Below are 18,774 nucleotides of genomic sequence, written 5' to 3'. Positions count from 1 at the left end.
TGACTTAAGCGGGCAGCAGGGTACAATCGTCTTCATTATGGAGGTGAATACAACCACAGCCTTCTGATATGCCACAAACTAGCACTAAATCTCATTTGTGTGTTAGATGCTGGTGAGAAAATGTGAAGCTATTTTTCCACTACCATTTCGTACAATATTGTATGAGCAAACATTCAGCTAAAGCATGGTTCATTAATTGTCCAGACACGTAGCAATGAAAAAACGTCTGGTCAATATGGACCTCTGATTGTATAAACATGTAAGACTGCCAATCAAAGAGTGAAACTCAAGGAAAATGTATTGGGAACGAAAACAGAAATCACTGTATGGTTTTAATAAAGGGCCCTTTCCCGTACCTTCCGCTGGCAGAACGTGGAGCAGTAGTTGACCTTGTGGCATCCTGTACACTCGTTCATTGCTTCTCGACCACAATTTACACAGGACTGCTGTAGAAATGTAGAAAAAAAAGGCAACGGTATTATGTGGAGAATGTCTTGTGTATGGGCAAATTCAAGGAAGAAAAATACAAACCGAAAAGTGCTATACACATACAATACTGAAACCACAAAGTATGACTGCAAAAACAAAAGAGATTGTGTTACTAAAACTTATATAAACACAAAAAAAGATTCAGTCAGACGCATCCCTCGAAAGCACATTTTAGTGGTGAGCGTAGTTTATACTTCGCCCACGTAGCAGACACACGTAGCAGTTTAAATCCCAACAACCTCCGGTGATGATTTCATGATCGGGGCATCTTGATACAGGAAGTCATGGGTGCACGGAGCCAGGGTCGGATTGGGATCACAATTTGGCCCGGGCACTGACGAAAAAAGTGGCCCACATTTGCGAGGCGTGGCCCACATTTGCGGGGCGTGGCCCACATTCGCGGACGTGGCCCACATTTGCGCCCATGCCCTTTCATGAAACACACAAGGAATGTAAGTGGGAGGATATTGTTCCTGGGAAGGACACAGGGCCAAGGTGACAATGTCCTACAAGCTAAGCACCTGAAAATCAGACAGGCCCCTTCCTATTACCAAATTATTCCCAGCCCCTCCAGCGCAGGAGCATCTGAAAACAGCGTGGCCCCTTTCTATTACAAAATTATTCCTCAGCCCTCCAGCGCAGGAGCAACTGAAAAAAACAGTGACTCCCCTTTCTCTTAAAAAATTATTCACCAGCCCTCCAGCGCAGGAACACCTGAAAACAGCAAGGCCCCTTTCTCTTAAAAAATGATTCCCCAGCCCTCCAGCGCAGCGGCACCTGAAAACAATGAGACTCCTTTCTCTTAAAAAATGATTCCCCAGCCCTCCAGCACAGGAGCATCTTAAAACAGCAAGCCCCCTTTCTATTAAAATGTTATTCCCCAGCCCTCCAGTGCATAAGCACCTGAAAACAGCAAGGCCCCAGCTATTTGTAAATTACTCAACCCTCCCCAGCCCTTCACTGCCTCAGGGCAATGGTGTGGCAGGAGAGGGGCTAAAGCAAAAACATAGCTTCTGGGCCATCGATGGGGCTGGGTGGGGGGCTAAGGTCAAGATGGTGCAGTTCCCCGCATCACCTGGCCCCCATAGTGAGACCCATTCTTCCTCCCCACTATCCCTGAATGAAGGGCTGTGAGCGAGGTGTGGGCCCCAGGGGGCCGAGGTGAAAATGGCTCATAGGCCTGAGCAACACCTGGGAGGCCGAACCTGGCACACAATTACCCCTCCCCAGCCCACCTTCAGCAGTGATTGCTTGGCTGGGCAGGGGGTCAAGGAGAGGCCACAGCTGATCATCACTGAACTGGCCTGCATGTTCTAACTACATGATATCCCCAATTGGTTTGGTCTCCCCCTACTCAGAGGGGAGCTTACAAATACAGCTATAGGCTAACTAGATGCTCTTCCCCCATCAGCTTGGTCTCCCCCTACAGGGCTTATGGGAAGGGGGAGATCATCCCGATGGGGAGATTAAAACAGGAACACCGGGTGAAGCGGCTTTTCTCTCCCTGTCAGTGCTCACTGTGGACTGGTAAAGGGGGAAAAACCGGCCCACAGAGTGCACTGAAACACCGGCCCTTCGGCCCATGCCCGAGTGCCCGCAGTGCCAATTCGCCCCTGCACGGAGCTCTACCCAGAATCACCATGAAAGGGCCTCTCACAGGGTGGCGGGAAAAGGTGTGGGAGCAGGGGGTGATAACGGGATAGGACTGCTGAGCGATGTGGAGGGGTGCTACGGGGTGGAAACGGTGCTTCACAAGACGGGACTCAAGACTTGGAGGAGTGGGGTCGTGTCGGGAGGACTTTGCATGGTGAGGCCTTACAGCGGGGCGATTGCCAAGCATTGCCGGTCAACCCATTGGATGGCACCTGCCCCTTTTAGGCCTCGCCTAGAAAGCGCTGTCTCGAAGAGACACGTGGTATCTAGGATATGGGCTTCAAAAAAATGCCCACTTTTCATTGGTTCCTCTTACTGTTCTTTAGAAATGCTTGCTTATCATTGGTAAATACACTTAGTAGTCCCGCCTTTTGCTCTGCCCTTTAGACCACCCAAGCTACATGAATCCTTTCACTAAATGCCATATTTTTTGCTTCAGTGCACTACTTAGCCTTTCACTCTGTCCTCGATGCTGCTCCCAGTTCCCTTAATCTCCCTTGCCTTCTCAGAACAACACCTCCACACCCTCGTGGCTTGTTTGCATTCGGAATAGCTTGTCTTCACTCCCTCTCTTGGGTTGCAGCTGCCTTCACCTCCCTAATTACTTTTATGTATGCTATATTGTAATAGATGTTTTTATGTTTATGTACTTGTGTATTTAAAATAAGCATGGTTACTGTTTATTATAAAACAGAGTGTGTTGCTTAATTGGTTTGTGGATTATTTTTATGTCCATACATTGCAACATCCTTAAAAAAGCAATGCAGCAAATGCACAGCACTTCTTGGTATAAGAAGACACTAGCATATTCTGTTTGCTGCTCGTGTTACTAGCCTGCCACCTGCTTTTAAATCGCGGCAACATTTAAACCGGATTTTGAAACAGCCCTGCTTCTGGCTGCCATCCCCTTTACAGTCTCTCAAAGGCACCGATAAATGGCACTACGTGGTAGGATATATGACGGTTCCACGCGTACTTTTACAACGCGTACCGTTACAACGCGTACCGTTACAACGCTACTTTTACCACGCAAGTCGTTACAACGACTTGCGTGGAGGGGCGCTGGATAGTAAATTTTTTAATTTACTATTCCAACTCCAGTCCCCGTGGACTCTAGGGAAAGGAGTTGGATAGTAAATTAATCTATTTACTATCCTGGAGCGCCCCCCAGCGCAAGTCGTGGTAACGACTTGCGTGGTAAAAGTAGCGTGGTAACGGTACCGCGTTGTAAAAAATGCGTGGTTACCGTTGTATACCTACGTGGTATGTCCGCAAAATGCCTTGGTCCCTTTTACTTGAATTTCCTTTTTCGGAACTCCACTTCCAATGTATCGGACTGTCCACTGTTTTCTTTCCCTACCAGAGCTTCTCTGTGTAATTACTTCGGTGCTCCATAACACAATTTAGTTAGTTTGCTGCTCGTGTTCTAATGCCTGCGGCCCCCTTTCAAATTGCACATAGCTATGTGTCTCTTTTATTAATCGCTCTTTTTCATTTCTTACCTGTTTTTTTCAAGTTGTGCCCCATAATTTGAACGTAACGGATAGATATGCTCCTTTCAAATGCCACCAGTTGTAAAAGGAAGTGAAACACGAACCGTACTTGGACGCCTAGGTTGAAAGTCTCAGTCATTTGTTGTGCATATCAAAGTGACAATGTAGAAAGAAAGCGGGCTGGAGGCTCCTTAGTCTGCATAGATCTTATCATGCGCCTTAAAAGTCTCCACAGTAAATGGGCCCTACACACAATCATCCAAAATGACCATATGTTAAAGGGACGCTGTAACACTTTAATATATGTTTTCTACTTTGAATTCTTCAACCTCTGCCTTGAAGAGAAACATTTTTATTTCAAACTGATTTGCCCAGTGCTGTTTATTCACTTTATTTTAAAGGTTTTATATAGCGCTGGCTAGACCCGGATGTATGCAAACAAACTAAATGAATATGTTCCTAAAAAGCAGGGCGTAAATGAATGAAATACATTTTAAGTTGTTCATTAAGGATAAAAGCATATTTGGGAATTAATTTGTAAGGGTGCCAGTGTCAACCATGGAGGCCTTAAGGACAAATGACAGTACTTCCAGAGCCTTCGTCCTAAACACGACTTGCTAATGATATAAATGTATTTTTGATGAGTGCTTGAGTTCGCGGGCGCAAATGCAATTTCAAAGCGTTGGTCAATTAAAGTCAGATCGTTTGCCTTCAACAACCCACATTATGAGTGTTACTTCGCCTTGAGACGGTTTGTGGTTTATAAATGGCAGCAAACAGCTGTGTTTAGAGATGTATTCTTTGGATTATGCGATATATTGTGTGCAACTACTGATTACAAAGTATGCAGCCCTCCTGATGTGCGATCTGCGTGCAGACACAAACTTAAAGCACATCTAGTTTTACAAATCCACCATATTTTTTGTATTTTACAGTGGCAGTGAGCAGCACTTTAAGCAGGACTTCCCGTGTCACTGACACAGCCCCAGCTCTTCCAGTATATCTGACGCAGTAACATGGAATGTTTTACTTTGACTATAAAGCATCATAGTTTCCACCTTTTACAGTGGTAGTGAGTTGCACGTCAAGCAGTGTTTGCCCTTTCACCAACACTGCTCCATCCCTTCAAGTCTTTCCAACATACAGTCCCACTCCACATAATTCCAGTACACTCAAAACAACATAATTACTATCAACATAATTCCACTGCACACCAGGTCACATAATTCCACTACACACATCCACTCCACATCACACATTTCCGCGTTGCGCAAATCCACAACCAACAATTCCAATACAACCCACATAATTCCACTCCACTCTACACCATATACATTCACTCCACTCCATAACACATGGGGAAAAGACATTGTCATTTACAACGCCAATAGCTCGAACTCTCGCAAATATGAGATCTATTAAGATTGCACAAAATAAACTCAACTTTGCAATATGGCAAATAATCCCACACCATACACTACCCTACACCATGCCACATAATTCCTCTCCAAACCATTACAACTTAATTCCACACACCACAGAATTCAATGCCACACAAATCTACACCACAAAATATAATTACACTCCACATAGTACCACTCATCACTGCATAATTACATTCCACATAATTACTCTACTCAATACAACATAAATACAACCCTCATAAATGCACTCTATGCCACACACCAGCAATCCACACAATACAAGTAATTCCAATACGCATAATTTCAGTCAACGCTGCACAGTTTCAGGCCACACAATTCAACTCCACACTTTTCCAATACACACCACATAATTTCACATCAAACAACATATTTTAAATACACAGCACAATTCCACAACACGCACATACCGCCAATCCACACCACATATTTCCACATCATGCCACAAAATTTAACACAGCACATAATTCAAATCCACAACATGTCGCTCCACAACACACAATATCACTCCACATAATAAACTCCACAACACACATCACTCTACATACTTCCAGTACACTTAATACCATTTAATTATCAACATTTAATTACTATCACACAATTCCACGACACACCATGCCACATATTTCCACCACACAATACCACAACTAATACAATACAACCCACATAATAACACTACCTACCACATACATACATTCCATAACACATAGGGGAAACAAACTGCCATTTACAATGCCAAATAGCTCTAACTCAAACAAATGCGAGACCTATTGCATTTCCAATGCTTGTTTGACAAAGTTTTAGAAAATGTGGCATGTTAACCACACTCCCCTCCACCTCTTGCCGCACGCATCAGTGGATTGAATGCTGGATTTTCATTGTTGACCTCTGTGTTTTGATTTAGTAATGAGCTTTTTAATAACTCGACAAATAATGTTGTTACAAATAACTTTCTATCTAATTCAATCTTTTTCAGCATGCAGTGTTGAGAAGCCGGTACGGCTTACGTGTGTTGGAGAGGCGGTGGTACCTACCTCAGGAGACAGGTACAAATAACTGACCTATATCGTCACTCTGCCAGCATTAACACGTCTCGTGTGACTATGAGCAGCGGCTGCTTTGTTAAAATTCAGCACACCCACACACGCCAGAGATGAGCCCAGCTCTGCGGGTAAAGTGAAGGGGCTTTGCTTACACGGATTTATTTTAGACGAGCATCATCCCAAACTCGTGACCACACACTCATGTCCTCATCGCCCAGGGGAGCCTGTCAGCGGATGATGAATGCAAAGCTCAACATCAGGCAGCTTGTGACTACCTCAAGACGAGGTCCTCGGGTGAGTGACCCCTGCGAGCTGATGGATGAGCTCTGGTTCTGCATCCACCTCGCTATCTGCTGGATCACCAGGCAGGAGAGAAGTGATGCTCTGTGTGTGCCCAAAAGTACATCAGACCTCTGGGAGATGAGTCCAAGACAAGACCATCTCATGCGAAACTTGGTCTCCTGCAGGTGAGATTCAGCACTGTGCAGTTTAAGCTAAAGATAGCGGCCGGCGGTGCATGAAAGGTCACACCACGTCGCTTCTTTCTCCAGTGCAGTCTGGGAGGAAGGGTTGAGCTATTTCAATCGCATAAACCACTGGAACTCTATAGGTCGAGATGATCTTCAGTTAGCCTGGCCTGTAAGGGAACAGCTATCGGCCTCCATGTGTGTTTCTATCAAAGGTTTTACATCAGCACAACAGGTAGAGGAGAAGAGGTCATTCAATCAAGATTTTTGGGAGTACAATGGGTACAACATACAATTTTCTGCACTCTGTTTCAGAGCGACGACCAACATTTCGATTTTATTTTGGTGTTGGGGCTCGTCTTTGCCGTTTATCTCCCAGTACCTGAATGAGGTTATTCTTGGTCATGGGCAGGGCATATCCTTTAGCCACTGTCGTTTAGCAGTACTGATGGAAACCTTAGTGTAGGCCGTCCACTAGGTTAGATATTTGATCAATCCCGGTCACATGTTTTAAAAATTAGGCCATGTCATTGAAACGAACAGTTTAGAATAAAAATCTAACTCGCTCAATTACCAAGTTCCTAACTGAGGAAGTGAACATGTGGGATTTCAATAGGATGCCTTAATGCAAAAGACGGTGGCGAAGGTAACAAGTTAAATTATGCGTGGACATATATCAGTCACAGAGCCGATGTGTTCAGGAACACACAAAACCTATCTAGAGGCATGCCACCGGTACCACTAGGTATAGATGGGCTGGCAATAAAACAGCATTGATAGAAGGAACTGTATTAGGGTATAGGCAAAGATTGAGGTACTTTGTATACGTAGGCATGGTAGAGGTACTAGACTGTATGCAGGGTTAGCGGTGCTAAGGTATAGGTAGATACATAAGGAATAAGAAGGGGTAGAGGTAGTCTTATCGGATGTAGGAGTACTACGATATTATGGGGTAGAGAAATAGGGGTATGGGTAGGGTAAAGGCTCCAGGTACAGAAAGTAGTAAACGTACTAGGTGATGGGTAAAAGTACTAGGGAAAAGGTAGCCGATCGGGTATCAGGATGCAGGCAGAAGTAGGAAACAGGGATAAAGAAAATAAACATAGTTAAGGTGAAAGGAGCCATTGGAATACAGTACCAGTGAGGAAGAGGGTAAGGAAGATATAGAGCAGATCTGGAGAGCAAGAAAAAAAGCTAGGGAGAGGGGGAGTAAGTGACCACAAGGGATTTCCGCATAAAAAGAAGAGAAGGATGTATGTGGTCTTGTTAAAGAATGGTTATAATGGACGATCACCAGGATATCATCGTGTGGAAGGGGATAAACATGAGACAACAGGTTCCAGCAGAACGGCTTTCATTAAACGTTTCTTCCCTCTGGAATGACATACAGTCATTCTCATCGGTCACCAGGCAGGTCGCTCCCCCCAACCGCCACGCAGCCCCCTGTGTGATTGGACCCGCTGCCCGCTGCTTACACGTACACCTGTGTCAGCCGCCTGCATCCCGGCTGTGTGCGGTGTTGCCTGTCACCTCCGTTTTGCAGTTTTTTGCCTATTCGACTGTATTTATTCCCTTTTTAGGTTTCGCGTCAGCGAAATACCTATTGCTGCCCACCTAGCTCGGAAGGGACCACAGACCGGGGCACGAGCGCCGATTGCACCTCGTGGACGCGCATGCCCCGCCTCCCGAGCCGTGCACATCTCTGGTAGTCAGTCATGCCTCTCATTCGCGCGCACACCAGCTGCCCATACACGCACCAGCCACCCCCAGACACGCACACACGCACCAGCTGCCCACACACGCACCAGCCGCCCCCAGCCCCGCACACACGCACCAGCTGCCCACACACGCACCAGCCGCCCCCAGCCCCGCACACACGCACCAGCTGCCCACACACGCACCAGCCGCCCTGGCCGCGCACACACGCACCAGTCGCCCGAGCCTGTGCACGAGCCCCCAAGGCACCAAGTCCCACTTACCGGGTGTCATCTCCTCCGCCTCCATTGACGTGGCTCACCACTTTTCTGCCGCCACCGCCAGGCTCCCCCTCCGGCATGGGAGCCCCCTCCGGCATGGGAGCCCCGAGTCACCACTTCCATCTCGGCGAATAACTTCGTGCACGAGCTTATGGCGGAAGTCCCGCCCCACAGCAAGCATGACGCTGCCGGACTTCCGGATTTCGCGCCAGATCGGGCCGGTGGCTTGCCAGGAACTCAAGCGATTTCCAGGTACTTGTTTTAAGGCAGACTCTCTTTTCTCCACTCCTAAACAAATTCACGCAGGCTCCGCCTCCCAGCTGCTAAAACAATGACACCGCCTCCTTTCAGCTGCTACTTCTAAAACTTTCAAATCCCCTCGCGTCACTACCGGTGGGGCGCGTCACTGCTGTCTCAGTTTCCCGTTTTTTTTTTTTTTTGGTCTTCGGTTGTGCCCTGGAACCGGTGTGTTTCTGATTGGTTCACACAAAACTAGCTCTCATTGGCTACAAGTATTATACACACGTAACAAAGGGAAGACGGCTCCCATTGGCTAAAACATTGACATCGGTAATTGTTGCCCTATAGTCACAAGCTTCAAACTGGCGCGCTTGTTGAAAAACTGAAGCCCTGATATTGCTTTTTTTTAAAGTCCACCTCGACATGGTTTAGAAGAGATGGGTATATGGAGAGAGGCAAAAAGGACTGCCGTATGGAAAGATGTGGAAAAGGGGCAAAACGGATATTTGTTGGGGACAGCACTTAGAAGGGTCTTGCGCTGCATTTTTAGTATTTATTAGTTGTATTTATATAGTGCTTACAACTCCCGATGATGCGTGGAAGTGCTTTTCGGCGAGTAGCACACTACTCCGGAACACAAAATGGATTAGTGGGGAGTTGGTATAGAGAAATATGAATGACCTGAGCGGTGGACATGTGAGTCTGTTAGTTGTTTTTTTCAAAAAGATAATGTTGGGGTGGAAGAGAGCACATGCTGGTAAAATATTGAGTTAACACTATATAAAATCGCAAGAAATAAAACAAATCAGCGTGCACACAAAGAAATCAGTTAAAAATTATTTGAGAAATGCCTAAATTGTTTCAGAACGACTTGTTACTTGTTTGACATGTAGCAAAAGCATCTTGATAGATTTTCACAAATTCGTTTTCACCTACCAGATTCAGATTAATTTTATTGCATATCGTTAATAGAAACCATCACAAGTTCATCCAGTTATCATGATAACAATCTGTTATTTAGAAATACATACATAATACAACAGGTTCAATTCATGTCAATATGAGGGGATTTAGCACAACATCCACAGCCTAGGTGTTGTGGTGGTTAGCCTACGAAGAATGGAGTCAGATCTTTGCAGGCAGGAAACAGCTGGGATTTATTTTCATTAAGAATAAAAGTAACAGGATCTACGGCACAACTTGAACCGCAGAGGAGGAACGTCAGGCAATTAATCACTGCCTTCCATCACCAAGTTCCAAAAGGGAATTGGAACGTTAAGGAAAAGGAACACAGTACTTTAAGGGAAATATCCTAATAGGAAATAAAGAAACAACAGAGTAAAACAGTACATGTGATACAAAATGAGGATACTACAATAGGCAAACAGTTAAAATATAGATGCAGCGAGATTATTAAAATAATTTAGATGATTCACAACAATTTTAAAAACAAGCACTGGCGTTGCCAATAGGTTTCGCATTTGGAAAGTTGGAGCTATTGGTTTTGTAAATGACATTTTATATTTATATATCATTATTGGCATTGTCAATAACAATATATAAATATAAAATGTCATTTACAAAACCAATAGCTCTAACTTTCCAAATGCGAAACCTATTGGCAACGCCAGTGCTTGTTACTTCTGTACCCCTGTGCTCTCACCCTTCTTTGTGCCCTTTTTCTTCTGTTATCCCCCCCTCCCTCCGTGACCTTTGCCGCTTCTCCCGCCGTCTTTTCCCGCCGCTTTTCTCCCGCCGCTAAGCCCCGCCCCCTTCACTCCCATTGGCCGCCCCGCTCCCACCTCCCAGCTGCTCCTCCCTCCCTCTGCCCCTCATATGGAGGCCGCGAAGCGGTGGTAGAGAGCGACCTCTGACCCTGTCACCAGGCAGGTCGCTCTGCCCAACCGCCACGCAGCCCCTTGTGTGATTGGACCCGCTGCTCGCTGCCTACACCTGTGTCAGCCGCCTGCATCCCGGCTGTGTGCGGTGTTGCCCGTCACCTCCGTTTTGCCGTTTTTTGCCTATTCGACTGTATTTATTCCCTTTTTACTTCTGTACCCCTGTGCTCTCACCCTTCTTTGTGCCCTTTTTCTTCTGTTATTGTAGTTCTGAAAATTCTGGACTCGAGAATTAAACTTCATCATAGCATGACGATTTTTATATCAAAAGACAGAGAATGGCTAGTACACTATGTACAAGCATTTTCGTCATATTCGAGTGACGATTTCACCTTGAAATCGGCATTTTCGTTCTGATCCCTTGGCTTCCATTTTGTGTACGGCAGCCATTTTGTGAGTTGCCCTCACATAGGCAGGCGAATTAAGCCAAATTCGATTCCAAAGGACAAGTACACCTTAATTGACTTTCCTGTGACCTGGGCAAGCTGGAACCATTGCCCCAGGCCAAACCTGTTTGGTCAGTTCCTCTCCCAGTGGCCGAACAAGATAGCATCAAGGCACAACAGGCCATAAACCCTTTTCATCGCACACACGCCCTGCCGAATCTTGCTCACACCTGTCCCTGCTCTTTTCTCTCTCACTTGCTTTATGATGGGGAGGTGCCCGTTTTTATTGGGGGTCCACCGGTATCTGATGGAAATGCTGGGCCTTGCCGGGTAATTTGTTGTGGGCTGGACAAACTAAAATGTGGGCTTGTCATCATGACTCTGCTTTTTCTTTGTAATGGGAACATGTGAATGGTAAACTAAAATTCGAAGAATGTTTGCCTAAAGCACAATATTTTGTATAAAAAGAGAAGCCTGACTTTGTAAGATTGAGCAGTCTCCTGAGAATATACATCCCGTGTTGTTGTACTTCTAGGACGCCTGTTACCTTGGTTGCAGCCAATAAAATCGATCCTTGACTTCACCTAGAAGACTCTGAGTTTCTGTGGTCTAAATCAGGAAAGTACTCAAGGTCTTTGGGTGTGTACCCTGACACCACTGGGTTACCGGTTCGGTACCGGTTCTGAAAAACCCAGAACCTCATTATTCCCCCCTCCCTTTGTGACCCTTGCCGCTTCTCCCGCCGCTTTTCTGCCGCCGCTGAGCCCCGCCCCCTTCACTCTTATTGGCCGCCCCGCTCCCACCTCCCAGCTGCTCCTCCCTCCCTCTGCCCCTCATATGGAGGCCGTGAAGCGGTGGTAGAGAGCGACCTCTGATCCTGTCACCAGGCAAGTCGCTCCCCCCAACCGCCACGTAGCACCCTGTGTGATTGGATCCGCTGCCTACACCTGTGTCAGCTGCCTGCATCCCGGCTGTGTGTGGTGTTGCCTGTCACCTCCGTTTTGCTGTTTTTTGCCTATTCGACTGTATTTATTCCATATTTACTTCTGTACCCCTATGCTCTCACCCTTCTTTATGCCCTTTTTCTTCTGTTATCCCCCCTCCCTCCGTGACCCTTGCCGCTTCTCCCGCCGTCTTTTCCCGCCGCTTTTCTACCGCCGCTGAGCCCAGCGGCCCGCCTCCTTCACTCCCATTGGCCGCCCCGCTACCACCTCCCAGCTGCTCCTCCCTCCTTCTGCCCCTCATATGGAGGCCGCAAAGCGGCCGCGTGCAGCGGGCACGCCACTGGCGCGCCGAAGGCGCGCCAAAGGCAAGCGCGTCTGCACCCGCAGCGCCTGGACCGAGCCCAAACCCCTAGCCCCAGCCGATGCCAGGGCACCCGACTGAGGTACGACACCGCCACCCTCACCACACTCAACACCGGACGACCTGCCGCCTGCCACGAGCCACTCCGAGGCGCACCCACGGACCCTTCACCTGCCAAGCCTGCAAATTCACCTGCCTCCAAACCTGCACCCCGCCCACCGAACACAGCAACGATAACAACAACCACCTCCAATGCATCCTGCTCAACACCCGCTCTGTCCACAAACACGCCGTCGAACTCTGGGAACTCCTTGATACCACAGCACCAGACGTCGCCTTCCTCACGGAAACCTGGATGAACGCCTCCTCGGCCCTCGACATTGCCATAGCCATCCCAGATGGCTACAAGATCACCCGGAAGGACAGCATCAACCAAACTGGAGGAGGAATCACCATCATCTACAGGAACACCATCAGTGTCACGACCAACGGCGAAGACACACTCACCGCCACCGAACACCTACACTTCCAGATCCAAAGTGACCCCCAGACCACCCTCTGAGGAACACTCATCTACAGACCCCTGGCCCACGGACACAATTCAGCGAAACCATCGCCGACTTCATCAGCACTCACGCCCTAGCCTCACCAGAGTACATCCTCCTAGGGGACCTGAACTTCCACCTGGAGAAAAACAACGACAACACCACCACCACCCTGCTCAACAACCTCGGACTCAAGCAACTGGTGGACACGCCCACCCACCTCGCCAGCCACACGCTCGACCCCATCTTCTCCGCCAGCAACCACGTCTCCTTCAGCCACTCCACCGGACTACACTGGACCGACCACAGCTGCATCCACTTCACCTTCAAGAAGACCACCTCCCACCACCAGACGCTACAGATCCCCCTCAGATGCTGGAGCAAAGTCACCGCAGACCAACTGACCACATCACTGAGCCAGAACCCACCTATCGACACCCCCGACGCCAATGACACAGCACACAATCTCGCACAGTGGATCACCAACTGCGCCGACGACCTCGCTCCTCTGAAGAAACCCCCAGGCAAGACTAGCAACAGAAAAACCGCATGAAATCATGCCGAACCCTCAAAAAAGCCTGGCGCAACAAACGGACAGCAGAAAACATGACAGCCCTCAAGAGTGCCACCCGCGAATATCACCAGATGATCCTGCCACCAAAAGGACATCGTTCAAAGAGCGTATGGACAACAACGCCCACAACAGCAAGGAACTCTTCAGCATCGTCCAAGAGCTCTCCAACCCCAGCGCCACATTCTTCCACCGCAAGATCGCAGATATACACGACAGCTTCGGACCCCAGACTCCGCCTCCAGCCACCAAACCAACGACCCCCACCACCAGCCTCAGCGCATGGACCCCCATCAGCACTGAAGACACCACCCGCGTCATGAACACCATCCACTCCAGCTCCCCCTCCAACCCATGCCCTCATCATATCTTCAACAAAGCCGACACCATCATTGCACCCCACCTCCGGAACGTCATTAACAGCTCCTTCACGTCAGCCACCTTCCCGGGAAGCTGGAAACACGCAGAAATCAACGCCCTTCTGAAGAAACCAACAGCGGACCAAAGACCTCAAGAACTTCCGCCCCATCTCTCTTCTCCCCTTCCCGGCTAAAGTCATCGAGAAGACCGTCAATAAACAGCTGACTACATTCCTCAAAGAAAACAACTTGCTCGACCCATCCCAGTCCGGATTTCGAGCCAGCCACAGCACCGAGACCGCCCTCATCGCAGCCACCGATGACATCAGGACCCTGATGGACAACGGAGAGACAGCCGCTCTCCTCCTCCTCGACCTCTCGGCAGCTTTTGACACGGTCTGCCACCACACCCTAATAACCCGCCTCTACAACACTGAGATCCAAGGAAAGGCCCTGGACTGGATCATATCGTTCCTCTCCGACAGAACCCAGAGAATCGGTCTCCCTCCCTTCCGCTACGAGGCCACCAAGATGATCTGCGGAGTACCCCAGGGCTCCTCACTCATCCCAACTCTCTTCAATATCTACATGAGCCCCCTCACCACCATCGCACGCAAACAAAACATGATCATCTCCTACGTCGACGACACCCAACTGATACTCTCCCTCACCAAAGATCCTCTCACCGCCAAAGCCAACCTCCAGGACGGAATGAAAGATGTCGCAGAATGGATGAAGCACAGCCATCTGAAGCTCAACTCGGACAAGACGGAGGTCCTCCCTCATCCTCGGACAATCCCCATCTGCCTGGGACGACTCCTGGTGGCCCACAACGCTGGGCACCGCACCGACACTCACAGACCACGCACGAAACCTGGGATTCATCCTGTACTCCTCCCTCACGATGACCAAGCAAGTCAACGCAGTCTCATCCTCATGTTTCAACACCCTGCGCATGCTCCGAAAGATCTTCCGGTGGATCCCCACCGAAACCAGAAAGACGGTCACCCAGGCCCTCGTCACCAGCCGACTGGACTACGGAAACGCCCTGTACGCAGGAACCACAGCCAAACTTCAGAAACGCCTTCAACGCATACAGAAAGCCTCCGCATGACTCATCCTCGACATCCCTCGCCACAGCCACATATGCTCCCACCTGGGAAACCTGCACTGGCTCCCCATCAGCAAGAGGATCACGTTCAGGCTGCTCACCCACGCACACAAAGCGCTCCACAACATGGTCCCCGAATACCTCAACAGCCGCCTCTCGCTCTACACTCCCACCCGAGAGGTCCGCTCCACAAGCCTCGCCCTTGCCAGCGTCCCACGGATTCGCAGAACCACCACCATACTTTTGCAGTCTCTGGAGTTGGAATAGTAATTTTTACCCCTACGCTATCCAGTATTTACTGTGTTAGTTAATGTAGTGTATCATTTATTTTAAAAAAAAATGTAGTTTGTTATATATATTTTTTATATGTTTATTTATATTATTGATGTATGTGTATGTGTTTATAATTTAGAAAATCTTTTCTTAACAATGTATACGTTTTTACAATAATTAATTGTAAATATTAAATATATATTATATTTTATATATATACGTTTATTTTTTACATTATATGTATTACTTATAATTTTAATTTTTTTTAAATATGTTTATTTTAAATATATGCATTTACTTTATTTTATATTATTTTTAAAAACCATATTTTTAACAACGATATTTTTGACGATACATATTTCTCTATATTTTTGTACTTACCTTAATGTAGATAGGACTTCAATATTCTTGATCTCGAGATTTGGGCCCCGTTATTTTTTACATTGATATTTTTGACGTCGATATTCAGTGATTCCACTTACACACCCTTCACTCTGAAGCTATCTTTAGCTTGTTGGCTGTTCTTGTTAGGTGTTACCCACTTAACACGGACACAATGAGCTCTAAATCTACAGGGGTTTTACTTCATTATGAACCTTGGCCTAGTCAATCAATCAATCATGACTTGTAAAGTGCGGCAAATTACCTGTGAGGGTATCCAGTCACTGAGGATCTTGCTGGGGAGGCTCAGTCGAACAGTCAGGTCTTGAGTACCTTTGTGAATTCGAGTAGCGAGGGTAAGGTCCGGAGGAGGAGAGGGATGTCGTTCCAGGACTTGGCTGCAAGGCAGGAGAAGGAACGAACTCCGCTGCCGCTTCGAAGGATGCAGGGGGTGTCAGTAAGGTGGAGGGAGGCAGAACGAAGTTGTCTGGAGGGTTGGTGGAAGTTCAGGCAATGGTTAATGTATGCTGGTCTTTTGTTGTGATAGGCTCTGCATGTGTGAATCAGTTCCTTGAAGTGGCATCTTTTCGAATGGGGTGGAGGTGGGGAGGGGGGTGATGTGAGTCAGCTTGGGGAGATCAAGGATGATTCTAGCCACATAATTCTGTTTAGTCTGTAGTCTCTTAAAGAAGAGAGAATTGATTCCTACGTAGAGTGCGTTGCATTAGTCCAGTCGGCTGGTTACTAGGGCTTGGGTGACGATTTGTCTGGTGTTGACCAGGAGCCATTTGACGATCTTGTGGAGCATGCGAAGAGTGAGGAAGCAGGTGGAGGAGACTGCGTTGATCTGGTTTTTCAGGTGAGTTTGCTGTGCACGATGATGTCGAGGTTGCGGGCATGGTCTGTTGCCGTGGGTGAGGGACCCAATTCGGAAGGCCACCAGGAGTCGTTCCACGGGGAGGTGGTGTTCCCGAAGATCAGTACTTCTGTTTTTTCTATGTTGAGTTTCAGGCACTTATCTTTCATCCAATCTGCAATGCTCGTCATGCACCTGAGGAAGCTGGGCATTATGATGGAGAGCTCTTCTGACAGCGAGAGGATGAGCTGGGTGTCCTTAACGTAGGATATGCTTAGTCCACGAGTTCTGACGATGTCGGCTTGGGGGGTCCTGTAGGTTTGGAAAAGGGTGGGGTAGAGGGATGAGCCTTGATGGACACCACATATTATGCTTTTGTGTTTAGAGTTGTAGGGAAGCAGGTGGATTTTCTGGGGCTTTTGATGAGGAGGCAATCCATCTGAAGTGGCTCCTTGAATACCGATGTGGTGGAGTCTCTTGATAAGGGTGTGGTTGGATACAGTGTCGAATGCTGCTGAGAGTTCGAGGAGGATCAGGGCTCCAGTTTCTCCTCGGTCAACGAGGGCTCTGATGTCGTCAGTGGCAGTGATGAGGGTTGTACTGGGAGATGTCTAGAAGCTTGTTGTTCTCTAGGTGTTCCGTGAGTTGGTAGTTGATCGCTTTCTCTGGGAGCTTGGAGGGGAAAGGGAGAAAAGAGATGGGACAGAAGTTCTTGAGTTCGCTGGGGATGGCGGATCGTTTCTTTAGGAGAGTTTTGACTTCAGTGAGTTTCCATTCATAGTGGCAGGTGGCTGTGGTGATGGAGGAGTTGAGGATGGTGGTGAGTTTGTTGCTGATCATCTTGCTCCCGAGGTTGAATATGTGGTGGTTGCAGGGGTCCGCCTGTGCTCCTAAGTGGATAGAGTTCATGGTGGCAGTGGTGTTTTGAGTGGTGAGCTGGTCCCAGGTGGTTAGCAGGTAGTCGGGGTTTGCCTCTGTGGGAGCGATGAAGCAGAGGATGTCGGTGGCGGTAGGTTGGGTCTCAATGTCTTTGTAGATGACAGAGATTATGTCGAGTAATTAGTCTGCTAGGGAGTCACAGAGTTCCTGGGAGGGGGTAATGATATATTCGGAGACCGATTGTGAGTCCCTAGACATGGGGCCTAGAGGTTCTCCCAAGTCGCTACTTTCTGTTTAGTCACCTGCTATGTTCGGTTCCACAGCGAGGTACACTTATTGCTTCCTCTTAAACACTTACAGCAGGATCATAACGTTCCTCCCTCCTTCTAGTCACAAAAAAGGTGGTACTAGCAATAACCTCCTCCTGAACAGTGCGTTAGTGCCTGGCCTTTCTAAACATTTGCTCTGCTGTTTCCAGGTTATGCAGACTGTCTCCATTTGCCTCATATTTGGCCTCAACCACTGTGCTCAAGTTTCTGACTCGTCAACATACGATTTAAGTGGTCAAATGTATCACCTTTACATTTTTCTGCATGACATACATGGCAAAAGGTTTAGTTTGCTTCAGTGCGCAATCCACATGACCTTTCTGGTTTTCTTCAGTCATTGTTCACGACACTCTATTTTCTCACCATAAACCTGGTGAGCACAACTTGGTGCAGGGTTAGTTTCATTATTTTGTTGCTAAATAGGGAAGAGCCACCTTTAAATATTCGGATTGACAATCACTTCCAGTTCCATGAACAATATAAAATGTAGTTGCTTACTCAGATTGATTTGTTACCCCTTTTTCCGCTGTTGATATCAAGAGCCTTGTCTCAACTAGTTTCCTCAACAGAGGAAAGGAGGGGGTGAGGGGGTGGGGGGGCTGGGTGCTTCATTTGAAGGACCAGAGCCCGTTATTCTATGGATAGATCAGAGTATCAACAATGGGGCTTCTGATCCTGTGTAAGGAAGAAAAAGGTCTCTAAACAGATTGTGTGAGATTAGACCGAGGTCTTGGGAACAGTCAAGAAGACTGTCTTATGTTGCCCTCACACATCCCCAAGGGGATGTCATGTTTCATCATTGGGCTTTGCTCCTCGTAGGCTCAGAGCTGCAATTCCCTAAGGGTCCCCCGAAGGGTCACTGTGGCAGAGATCTTTTTAGAGAGAATGCTGTATAATGAATGCAAGTGGGGTGTGCAGTGGAGTAGTGATACTTGATAGTGGATTAAAATAGTGGATTAAAACTGGGCCGCTCTGTCAGACATAAAAACCTATAACAGGCAAATGCTACCATATAGGTTTAAAAGAATCCCTGGTAGTCAGTGTGCTACGTCTGGGAAGGGGAGTACCCTATAGTTGT

General features: G+C 47.7%; 1 protein-coding gene across 2 annotated transcripts in view; it reads right to left on the bottom strand.

Annotated features, from left to right (window-relative positions):
- The window catches only part of DEAF1 (DEAF1 transcription factor), a 519,741-nt gene that overhangs the window by 15,417 nt on the left and 485,550 nt on the right, over positions 1–18,774 (bottom strand). For both annotated transcript variants that reach the window (XM_078682816.1, XM_078682815.1), the window contains exon 11: positions 357–446. In XM_078682816.1, the coding sequence (XP_078538942.1) occupies positions 357–446 (90 nt within the window). The remainder of the gene's footprint in view (positions 1–356; positions 447–18,774) is intronic.

The sequence above is a fragment of the Lissotriton helveticus genome, chromosome 3_1 (assembly GCF_964261635.1).
Source record: "Lissotriton helveticus chromosome 3_1, aLisHel1.1, whole genome shotgun sequence".
NCBI classification, from domain to species: domain Eukaryota; kingdom Metazoa; phylum Chordata; class Amphibia; order Caudata; family Salamandridae; genus Lissotriton; species Lissotriton helveticus.
Note: the sequence above shows the minus strand (reverse complement) of the source record. Positions and strands in the feature narration are given on the sequence as shown.